Source organism: Lactuca sativa, chromosome 3, assembly GCF_002870075.4.
Source record: "Lactuca sativa cultivar Salinas chromosome 3, Lsat_Salinas_v11, whole genome shotgun sequence".
NCBI lineage: Eukaryota > Viridiplantae > Streptophyta > Magnoliopsida > Asterales > Asteraceae > Lactuca > Lactuca sativa.
In genome coordinates this window covers 101,429,551-101,442,037 of record NC_056625.2, presented here as the reverse complement: position 1 = coordinate 101,442,037, position 12,487 = coordinate 101,429,551, and the positions used below count along the sequence as shown (strand labels likewise).

At 33.0% G+C, this 12,487-nt stretch overlaps 1 protein-coding gene and 1 non-coding gene across 7 annotated transcripts; one reads left to right on the top strand and one right to left on the bottom strand.

Annotated features, from left to right (window-relative positions):
* The first annotated feature begins 354 nt into the window (after positions 1-354).
* LOC111915463 (serine/threonine-protein kinase STY17) lies at positions 355-5,116 on the top strand. 6 transcript variants are annotated; one of them, XM_023911125.3, is made up of 16 exons: positions 357-873; positions 1,125-1,239; positions 1,596-1,696; positions 1,887-2,003; positions 2,253-2,307; positions 2,874-2,984; positions 3,092-3,142; positions 3,210-3,391; positions 3,483-3,590; positions 3,660-3,733; positions 3,812-3,987; positions 4,068-4,163; positions 4,293-4,373; positions 4,498-4,551; positions 4,680-4,814; positions 4,884-5,116. In XM_023911125.3, the coding sequence occupies exons 1-16, from the start codon at positions 683-685 to the stop codon at positions 4,965-4,967; spliced, it is 1,731 nt and encodes a 576-aa protein (XP_023766893.1). In that variant the 5' UTR covers positions 357-682; the 3' UTR covers positions 4,968-5,116. The 6 variants fall into 6 exon arrangements, 5 of the variants coding, with proteins under 5 accessions (XP_042756187.1, XP_023766893.1, XP_023766895.1 ...); XM_042900253.2 differs by lacking the exon at positions 1,887-2,003 and having other exon boundaries at positions 356-873; XM_023911127.3 differs by lacking the exon at positions 357-873 and having other exon boundaries at positions 1,581-1,696.
* Positions 5,117-12,311: 7,195 nt separating this feature from the next.
* On the bottom strand, positions 12,312-12,393 carry TRNAS-UGA (transfer RNA serine (anticodon UGA)). The gene has a single exon. It is a non-coding gene; the product is annotated as a tRNA-Ser (tRNA).
* Positions 12,394-12,487: the final 94 nt, after the last annotated feature.

The window sequence follows — 12,487 nt, the reverse complement described above, 5'->3', positions numbered from 1 at the left end:
AATTTACTATATGGGTTTATAGTTTCATACGGGGATAATAACTTAGGAGGGTAATAACGTTTCCCGTTTGTCCAGATTAGGTCCTAACGTATTTTTTGTGTGTATTACACCATTAAGGTTGTTATAATTGTTTAAAAATAATCTCTTTTACCGGTTTCTCTTCTATTAAAAGGACTATTTGTAAACAGTTATAATAACCTTAATATTGTAATACGTACAAAAAATACGTTAAAGACCTAAAATAGACAAACAAAAAACGTTATTACTCTCCTATCTTGTTATTCCATTTTTTTTATCCATTAATATTATATAAAAGTTCTAGACCATGTGAGGTCCGTGGGCCTGCTGGTTTCAATCCAAATCGTTTTCGAGAAGGGTATATTGTATATAGATATAGATAAGCATAATTCATAAATGAAGTGAGGTAGCAGAGGGAATCCGAATCAGCAGGGTGGTGGGTCCTACCAACCCCAACCTTCCGTGATAGCCTACTAGCTAGGTCATATCATACTCTCTCACGTACGGACCTCCACACTCGTTGCTTAAAAGTTAAAACCTCTTCTTACCTCCTCATCCATCACCCAAAACATCCAAAAAAAAAAAAAAAAAAAACTTCATACCCACAGATCTCTATCACAGCCAAATTCTGATTCCTAATCCTACACCTCCAATCTGATCCTCGATGGCCATGGAAGACAATGAAAGCTGTGGTAGCAGGGCAGTGGAATCGCCTAAAAAGAGTCGACAACGACGCCAGAAACTTGAGGTTTATAACGATGTCCTTAATCGATTGTACGACATGAATCATGAGGATACCGAACAACCTGATTTCGAAGACCAGCTTTGGATTCACTTTAATCGCCTTCCTCCGAGGTAATTTATGTAAACTTTTTGTGACCGTTTAAATTGCTTTTTTTTTTCTTTGTTCGAATTGAGATGATTAGTCATGGTCTACTTCTCTTTAGAGCTATGGACAGAGGTTTGTTGAGCTATGTATGTCTGTACGTGTTTATTCATATGATAATTGAATGCGTATCGAAGGTTAACGGAATCAGTTTTCGACTTCTTTTCGTGTATGTGATGTGTCTGATTTTTATAAGAGTATACCTTTTGTTGATGGACAGATATGCTCTGGATGTGAACGTAGAGAGAGCGGAAGATGTGATCACGCATAAGAGGGTTTTACAGATGGCGGAAAATCCTGCTAATAGACCTGCATTTGAAGTCCGCTTAGTGCAGGTAGAAATTTAACTGAAAAGTCACTTTTTTTTCTCGATTTGTATAATTTCATTTCACTGCATATTCCATTGGTTGGCATCATCATCTGTGGCTTTCCAATGGTTGTTGGCTTGGGGATTTTATAAGTTACTGTGGAAATCTATTGATTTTAATTGAGGTTTGACCTTCGGTTGCCTAGAGTTCTGATTTCTGAGAATGACATCTGCTAGTAATTAATGTCCTTTGATTCTCTGTGGATATGAATGTGTTGAAGGAACACATAAAGATTATCCAGCCATTTCTTGAAAATCTGCAGGTTGCTTTCTTGATTATCTTTTGATGTCACTTCTCTCTTATGCAAGGAATATCTTATATAGGTTCATCCTGCCTCAGATGGGAACACACCTGATCTGGACAATATGGAACCTTCGATGAAAGAAGATGCTCAGAGTCCTTCACCTTACAGCAGCAGAAACGGGTATTGACATAAAACAATTATATGTGTTATTTTCTGCTTATTCTTTTCATGCTTGATTATCATCTTTATATCTGTGACTCTTGTTACATGCTGATAGTTTGAATGTTGTTTGATTTCAGAAAAGATAAATGTCAGTTATCTTTATTTTCTGATTTAATTTTCTTTTCTACCTCTTCAATATATTCCTTAGAGTGCACCCCCCATCTTTTGGTTCAGCACAGAACCTTGAAGGGCTTGCACTTAAAGCCACTAGACATCAGGAAACTTATGCAGACAATGATGTAAATTCAACTTCAGTGTTTTCTAGGTAATACATTTTAACTTATGATTTATAGTAAAAGATGGTGTAAAATTACTGATATGTCCTTCCCCATGACATCCTATTCCACAAAAAAGTCATTTCACATTTTCACCTTCCTCTTCTTGCTGGCTTGTATTCTTTTATTCAAGATGATTTTTATTCCCAAAGTGATTTAATTAACTGACTTTTCAGTTTTCCAATTACTTATTAGCTTATCTTTTAACTAAATGTACCTTTTAAACTGGGATAGTGCAGGCCTATGCATGAGATCACATTTTCAACAATAGACAGACCAAAGCTCCTAAGTCAGGTATTAAAAATTCCACCTTTTACCCTTGGCTTGATGCATATTTACTATTTAGCTTATTCTAACTCCAATTATAAAGTGAAATGTACATATAGTTCTATATATAGTTGGTCAAAACAAACAGAAATAAAAATTAAACTATTAGAGGCATATGGAAGAATTGGCAATTTTTATGCAAAAAGTGGAACATGTTATCATATTTGCATGCAAAAAAGCTACTCAAACTTCAAATTTGTTGTATCTTCAATCTTCATCAAAATCTGACCCTTGTCTTTTAACAAGGCATGGAGCATTCAGTTTGCAGATGGTGGGTTTGACTTTGACTCGTACGTCAACAATTCTATGTAGGTCTTTGATATTCTTGTTGACTTTGACTTTGACTTTGACTTTGAGTGGTTTTAGCTTCAAGGTTATGTATTAACATATTGTACACCTAAACAATGAGTAGCTGCTATCTAGTTGATTCATGATTGCATGATTTATGATTACTACTATAACAATCTTGACTATTTTTTTTTTCTTACAATAAGAAATTTAGATTAAATTTTACATATTTATTATTTCTACAGTTGACTTCTTTACTTTCTGAGGCTGGATTGAATATTCAAGAAGCACATGCTTTCTCCACTGCTGATGGCTTCTCCTTGGATGTCTTTGTTGTAGATGGTTGGCCTCATGAGGTATGTATAGTCTTAGTCATTGTTGTAAATGACCATTTTACCCTTTTAGGTTAAGTCAAAAAGAAACATCACCTTATATTTTACTGATTGATTTTTGATATTTCTAGGAAACTACACAGCTAAGAACTGCAATAGCAAGGGAGATAATGAAGGCTAAGGTAGTTTTTATTCTCACATCTTTATTTGATCAGAGTTTTCTCTTATAAAAATTAAACTTTTCTACAGGGGGAATCATATCCTGAAAAACCTTCTCCATCCACTATTTCCAAATCTACCCCTTCTCCAAGTAACTCCATCCCTTCAAATGATCATGTCAAAATACCCACTGATGGAACTGATGTATGGGAAATCGATGCAAGTCTGTTAAAATTTGAAAATAAAGTTGCATCTGGTACTTTTGGTGACCTGTAAGTATTTAAAGTTTTAAACTTTATACCTTTTTTTTATAAACTTACAAATAATTTTTCATCTTTTAAAACACATCTGTAATTTATTCAGATATAAAGGCACATATTGTAGTCAGGAAGTTGCTATTAAAGTTCTTAAACCAGAAAGAATCGATGCTGATATGCTAAGAGAATTCTCCCAAGAAGTTTTTATCATGAGGTTTGTACTTATATAAATTGTCATAAATACCCTTATAGTTAATCAATTTTTGACAAATTCGAGTTGCAGGAAAATTAGACACAAAAATGTAGTTCAATTTATCGGAGCATGTACAGAGCCTACAAAACTATGCATTGTAACTGGTAACATGATTAATTTAAAAAAAATAATAATAATAAATTTTATATTCTAAATGCTAATTTTTGTTTTTGTTATATCAGAGTTCATGGCACGTGGAAGCATATATAACTTTCTCCACAAGCAAAGTGGTTCTTTTAAGCTTCCTTTATTACTCAAAATATCAATCGATATATCCAAAGGCATGTCCTACCTCCACCAAAATAACATCATCCACCGAGACTTAAAAACCGCAAACCTTCTAATGGATGAACACGAAGTAAGAATTATTACCAAAATACCCTCCCTTTATTATTTACAAGACTAAAATTACGAAAATACCCATGTTTACTTACACAGGTTGTTAAGGTTGCTGATTTTGGGGTGGCCAGGGTTCAGACGCAATCTGGAGTAATGACTGCGGAAACTGGAACGTACCGTTGGATGGCACCAGAGGTAAATTTGGATGTTTGAAAATGACGAAAATACCCTTTTGTGTGTAATATAATATAATATGGAAATATTTTTATATTTTTGATGGGTTCTTGTGGGCGTGTTTTTAGTAACAGTCGTTATGAATTGAAGGTTATTGAGCACAAACCGTATGATCATAAAGCTGACGTGTTCAGTTTCGGGATAGTTCTATGGGAGCTTTTAACAGGCGAAGTAAGTCTCTACTTTTTTTGGACTAAATTTGGAAAAATCGGTTATGTTTAGGGACTGGAAATGTAATTTTTTACTCCTATTAGATTTCTACTCTTCAGTCTTCACATGAGCTGTGTTTCTACAGGTTCCCTACTCATACTTAACCCCGTTACAAGCGGCAGTTGGTGTAGTACAACAGGTATTCAAATTCCAATCACTTTTTTGTTTTTTTAAATGTCCAAACAGCCCTCAGGGTTAATATCTTGTTGAGTAAGATCAGTGAGTGTATTGTTGGGCAAAATGGTAATTTTAGATTTTGTTCACCAGGGTTTACGGCCTACAATCCCTAAGGAGACACATCCAAAGCTTAAAGAGTTGCTCGAGAGTTGTTGGCAACAAAACCCGTCATTGAGACCCAACTTCACCCAAATTTTAGACAAACTAAAGCAATTAGCAAAAGAGGTATGAATTTTGAATTTTGATTTTTTTTTTTAATGATTTATGATTTAAGTAATGTGATGACGTGGATAGGTTGGGAATGCGGGAGAGGGGCAAAAGGGGAAATCGAATAGTGGATTTTTCTCTGGTTTTAAAAAAGGGGCACCATTGAAGTAGTGGAAGCAAGAGATGTAATTTGTTTTTTTTTTTTTTGTTATTTGGAAAATTTGTGTTCATGTCATCAAATTTACTTGTTCTTGATATGATACGACTTCTTTTATATAACTTTATTAGTTTGACAATAAAGTTGACTCATAGTTAGATTATATTGCTATATGAGTACTACAACTGTGGGTTCCGTTTTTTCTTGGGTTGGAGTTGTCAACTCTATATACAAGATTGTTGTTTTAATAGAAAGTTACAGAATAGGTCCCTGTGTAGAATTATTTATACAGGAAAGGTTCTATGTTTCTAATTTTTTTACATAAATGGTACTTTCTAATAACAAAGTTACAGAAATAGTTCCTATGTTTAACAAACTTATAGAAATGTTACTTATTTGTTCATACGTTTCACAAAACTAGAGAGAATGGTCACTCTCTAATAACAGATTTATAGAAATGTATCCTACGAGAACATCCAAAAAACTATGTGGAAATATATGATTAAGAGCATACGGTGTGGGGCATTTGCATCTCGTTATTGCCGACGTGGAAGGGGATAACGGCGTCACGACGAGATGAACCCCCCCCCCCCCCCCCCCCCCCCCCTCCATCTCGTTGCAGCGTTTCTTGTTGTCGTCTTCACCGGATGAAACGAGAAAAAAACGACAATTATGACTTCAAACTGTTTGAATACGGTTAATTTAATAAAAACAACTTTAAAATTAATTCTTTTCCTATATAAATACCTATTATATCTAAACAATTTTTTACACATAACTTATCTCTTTCTCTCTATATAAATAATCTCAATTATCTTCAAAAAAAATTAAGGATCCTTTACTCGTCCGATGATTTCGATGACAATATATTCTTCAGGATGATGTATCAGTATTATACTAACGAGCTGATACAACCAGACTCAGCTCCGCTAATAACAAGATGTGCGATGTTAAACAGAAATTGTGAGGAAGGACACGAGCATCTATATCGCGATTACTTTGCGGATAATTGTGTATACGGGTCGAAAGACTTCAAAAGAAGATTTCGTTTGAGTAGGAATGTGTTCCTACGGATCGCCAACGCCTTGGAAAGCCGATATCGCTTATTCACTATACTTTTATACAAAATAAATAAAAATCTAGTACAAGTTTATTTAATTTTATAACATATGCAATATATTTTTAAATTGTAGTTAATTTATGTTTAGATATGAATTTTTCAATTGAGATATCATGCTAGAGATAGACGAGGGTTTAAAGCGTTGCAAAAATGTGTTGCGGCTATTCGTTTGATGGCTATGGGGGAGTCACCCGACACCATGGACGACTATATGAGAATGTCCGAAAGAACCGCAATGGAGAGTTTGTATACATTGTCAATGGGTGTTGAAACATTTGGAGACGTGTATTTGCGGAAACCTTCATTGCATGATTTGCAAGAATTGTATGCGGCGCAGGAAGTACGCCATGGGTTTCTCGGAATGATCGGAACCATTGATTGCATACACTGGAAATGGAAAAATTGTCCGGTAGCATGGAAAGGGCAATACGCAAGTGGTCATCACGTATCACCTTCGTTGGTTTTAGAGGCTGTTGCTTCTCAAGATTTATGGATCTGACATGCATTTTTTGGGGTTGCGGGTTCCAACAACGACGTCAACGTTCTTAATCTGTTGCCAATATTCGACGATCTTTTGAATGGAAAGGCCCTGGATGCTCCTTTCACGGTGAATGGAAACGAATAAAAATATGGGTATTACTTTACAGATGAAATATATCCTCAATATTCCATATTCGTGAAGACATTCCGCCACTCGATTAAAGAACGAGACAAATTTTTTTAAGAGAAGACAAGAAGGAGCACGTAAGGATGTGGAACGTGCTTTTGGAGTGCTGAAGACGAAGTGACATATAATTGAACATGTAGCACGGCCATTGGATTTAGAAACTCTACGATATATCATGTATGGATTTATCATAATGCATAACATGGTAGTAGAAGATAAAGAGAAAAATATTACACACTATATCCCAACGGAGCCAGACATGTTCAGTTTTAACCAGGAACAACAGAGTATTTGCATCGAGTTGTTGACATTCATGATGCAAATAAACACAGACAACTTCGAGAGGACTTGACAAATTATATCTTCTATGATAACGAATAGCGTTTAATTTTTTAAAACAATGTTTTTTTTAACGAATAGTGTTGTATTTTTATTTTTATTTTTATTTATTTTTTTTGAATTTGGATGTTATGTATAATTTAATTTCTATGTTATTTTAAGTTTTTAATTTTTTTATTCTATGTTATTTAATTTTTAAACATTATGTTTTATTTATTATGTTATATTTAAAATATATTTGTTTAAATTAAAAAAAAGAAATTCGAAAAAAAAATAAAAAAGAAATTATAAAGTGGAAAAAAGTTGGTGTTATAACAAGATATAACATGGTGACCACCATTGGTGATGTGACATGTAAGGTGACACCAAAATGATGTTATGACTAGTTGCCCACACCTAAGGTTGTGCATGGGTCGGTTTGGATCGGTTTTGACCCAAAACCGAACCCAAACCGATGGTATTGGTTTTCAAATATTTAAAACCCAACCCTAAACCCAAACCGATGGGTCGGTTTCCCGGTTTTTTCAAACTCGGTTTTGGTTTTAAACCCAAAACCCGTTCGAAATTTTACTTGGAAGATTTGGATTTGGTAGTTTGTATTGCTTTATATAATAGGTGAATAGGAAGAATGTTTCATCCTCTATCGATGGGGGATAAAGTTTTGCTGTAACAAATAGAAGAAACAACGGGATCTGATATTGGTGAACAAAATAAAAGCTCCACACGTCAAAAGAAAGGATCGAACACAGTCTTTTGCATTATATGTACGCCTCCTTAGCCAACACACCAACCATCAGTTTGTGTTTACAAGTCAAGGAAAACATATATATATATATATATATATATATATATATATATATATATATATATATATATATATATATATATATATATATATATATATATATATATCGCAGATTTCATATTTTTATAAAGTTCGGTTCGGTTCGGTTTCTCTCGGTTTCGCACATTCCTAAAACCCAAACCGAACCAAATTTTTCGGTTTCTAAATAATAGAAACCCAAACCGTCGGTTTATGCTTCGGTTTCGGTTTCGTCGGTTTTTCGGTTTCCGGGTTCGGTTTTGTTCGCCCCTACCCATACCTTATACTCTAATAAACATGAGCCAACATGAACCACCTTACTAGTTTTGGATAAAGTATGACTCAATCATTGTATGGGTAATTAAAAAGGATCCTATTTTATGTGTTCTGTCTTTTAATTTTTTCTTTTGTGTATTATTTTTTTTATCATCTAGTTGTTTTAATTTTTTGTTTTTTGTGTTTTTTTGATCTTTTATGATTTTTTGTATTTTGGTATTTTTGTATTTTTTGATTTTTTGTATTTAATAATTAAAAAAAATTCATCGTGAGTAATGCAAATATATAAATACAATTACACATCAATAGCTTCTTTTATGATTTTACGGTAAAGACAAAATTGCTTGTTCTATCCATAGTTTTTCTAATATTCAGAAAAAAAAAACACAAAATGAAGACATCACTTGTATATTTATTATTTATGTTTATATTTATCTAAACTAACTAATTATAAATAATTAATACAATACAAAACACTAACAATTCATAGATTTTTTTTTTTCTTTTTTGCTTTTTTGTATTTTTTTGTATTTTTTGATATTTTGTATTTAATAATTAAATAAATAAATTTATTCCCTAGATGTATTGCCTAGATATATGTTTTAGTCTATGATGGAGCTGCTAGTGTTGCACTTAATCTTTTTCCTATTCACTCCAATATGAATGACAAAATATTGATTCATATTGATTCGATGTTACTATATTGTGTAGATATTCTTTTTAGTCTATCATGGAGGTGCTAGTGTTGCATTTAGTCTCTCAAGATCTTTTTAGTCTATAAAAAGATCATTGTTACCAATACATAAATAAACTCTTCTTGTCTTACCTTCCTCATCCGAATAAATTAATGACAACCATATCGAAACCTTTCGTAGGAGTAGTCTATATAACATACTAAATCAATACATCTACAACAATTGGATCATATGACAAATTTTAAAACTTACCAAGTTTGTTTTTTTCTTTATAGTTTTATGTATTAATATGTTGAGACAATTTTCAAACTGATCAGATATGTATTTTATTTGTTAGGTGTTTAGCACCCGTAAAAATTTGAAGGAGTGGGTTGACCATGTGGCATGGACTCTTGGATATGTGGTCATTACATATAAATCAAAAACGAAAACAAGTGGAGGTTATGTTTCAAAAATCATTTTAGTTTGTGATCGGAGTGGTGTCTATAGAGGTACAAATACATCTAGTAGTAATACAGGGACAAAAAAAAATAATAAATTATCCCTCTGAATTGGTCGGAAATTATTATAAGACTTATGATTTTTGGACCTTGACGGTTAAAAATGGTGAACATAATCATGACCCTGCAATGTTTATGGAGGGCCATGCATTTGCAAAACGATTGACTGAAGATGAGCGTCGTATGGTAGAAGACATGACTGATAATGATGTCCCTCCACACAATATTCTTTTGAACTTGAAGATTCAAAATGAACATAATGTAAGTACAATAGACACCATTTATGAGGCACGAGAAAAATATCGATCACAAATGCATGCAGGTCGAAGCGAAATGCAAGTTGTATTCGAAATTTTGCAATCAAAAGGATATATATATATATATATATATATATATATATATATATATATAGACGACCAATGAGTTGGAAAACTTGTTTTTTGTTCATCAGACATCATTGAATATATGACGTGTATTTCCACAAGTGTTAATGATGGATGCCACATATAAGACAAAAAGTATAACATGCCTCTTCTTGAAATTGTTGGTTTCACTTCAACAAACAACACATTTTCCATAGCTTTCATGCTTATGGATGAAGAGAAAGAGGCCAATTATACTTGGGCATTAAGTTGTCTTAGGAACACATTTGGTGGCTATGATGGGCCATATGTGATCGTCACAGACAGTGAGTTAGCCTTACTGAATGCATGAGCAAATGTATTCCCCGCATTTAACTAGTTACTCTGTAGATGGCACATATTTGAATGTATAAAGAAACATTGCAAACCAACTTTAAAGTCTAAGGGTATTTGGGTATCATATAAGAAAGTATGGGCAAACAAGGAAAATTTCAAAATATAACTGAGGCCAACTGTGGATGTAAACTACGTCGTACTTGTGAGTTGGTTTGTTTCCATGAAATTTTGGTTTATTACAATACAGGCCGACAAATACCCTTGGAGTCAATTGATACTTTTTGGAGGAGACTTGAAGTAGAGAATGTGGTGCCAGTCACCCGAAATGATGAATCGGCTTTTGATGATGAAGTGGACCTTTTAAAGAAAAGCTACAATAAATAGTCAAATGATGTGAAGGCTAATTATCTTCAAAAAATGATGAATATATGGAAGTCATCACCTATTATAGCTTCTCAGCCTACTGTTCATACAAATACACGTGGACGTCCACGAGTGAGTACAAAATCATCACAAGCAAAACCTTCGGTTCCACCAAGTCAAGATCCTCCTAGACGTAGTTATTCTACCTATGCACCAGATTATTTGGGGTCTAATATGTTTGATTTAAACCAACAATCGGAACCGGAGAAACACAATACATATTTGTTTGGAGAATCTTCAATATTCAACAGAGAACCAACGTATCAAAGATCATACTTCGACCATGCACTTATGGATGCTATTACAAGTGAATTTCAACCATATGTGACAAACATACAAAATTTGGAAGGAGATGGACATTGTGGATTCCAGACTGTAGCTGTTGCTCTTGGTTATTGTGAAGGGTATTGTCATCAAATTCGGACGGACTTATACATAGAGTTATTGATGCACATTGATGATTACAGAGTGCTTTTTGCAAATCACATAAATACCATTAGTGAGGCGTTGAATTTTTATGAAACACCCGCGATTGCAAAATATTGGATGATTATGCCTGACAGTGGTATTCTAATTGCTAGTAAGTATGATGTTATTGCTCATTTCTTAAGCAAACTCGAATCTTCAACGTCTTTCCCACTTTGGAATGGTCCACAAGATTTTCCAAATCATCCAATTATAAATATCGCCCCCCTTAACGATGTTCATTATGTTAATGTTGATTTACAAGAGGGTCATCCAATGACTAATGTTTATTGGATATGGAATATACACAAATCAACACACTCTACTAGATGATAGACATTGTATCACGCTCGGTTGAATGCTTACGTTGGACTATATAGACCATGCAATAATCGTCGTCCTGAAAGAGTTAACATATCAGATAATTAGTAAATTGTAAAATTTTAATTTGTTTAATAATAACATTGTATGCTTACATTTATTTTTTTAATTTGCTTAATCGAATGTAAAATTTTAATTGTTTTAATCAAACTAATCGAATGTAAAATTTTAATTTTTTTTAATGTTTAATTTTAATTTATTTAATAATAACATTGTATGTTTAATAATAACGTTGTAGTGACAATATTTAGAAATTGTTTATTGTTTGTAACTTTTTTAAGGGTCAAATTTTAAATTCATAAAAATCAATATTTTTATTTGTTTAAATTCACAAAAAATCGATATTTTTACTTTCGATTTGTTTCAGTCATTTAGTTTAGGTTTGCAATCAGTCTGAACGAAAAAAATAACATAAAGATAGTCAGAACGAAATTAAGAGGTATATAGAAAAATCCGTCTTTGGAGTTTTTGGCAAAACTTTGAGAATCAACAAAGTTTATTTGTATTTAGATCTCTTATAAATAGCAGGCTAGATTTCTTGATTTGACGTTGATGTGTTTAACCATGATTTAACCTTTTTAATAGATGTTGGACGTATATTGATTGTTTGGGTCAAAGTAGAAGTTAGAGGATTAGAAATGATAAGGAAATCCCTGGCAAGGGTGCATGTTTAAAAAAGATGAAATTGAAAGACTAGTTTTGGCATATGATAAAAAATTCAGAGCTTAAGCTTTAAATTGGACTGTCCTCCATTGGAACTATTTGTGAGAGTTGAGAGCTTCACAATGATAGGAGAAATCAATTTGAGAAGAGATTGTTGATTCATCCTAAAGATCATCATTTAATCCAAGTGTTAACTGTTAAAGCACTTGCGCAAAATTGGTTGAGTTTGTATTTTTATTTTTTATTTTTTTAAGGAGGGTGTGTAAAAATATAATAAAATATATCACAACTTCAGAAAATTAAAAAAACGTCGACAGCAGGGTTCGAACCTGCGCGGGCGAAGCCCAATAGATTTCAAGTCTATCTCCTTAACCACTCGGACATATCGACTAATTTGGAAATCTCACTTTTAATGACAACAAGTCTAATATCTGACGATAATGATGATTTTGTCTATATTTTAAGTAAGATCATATTTTGTCTA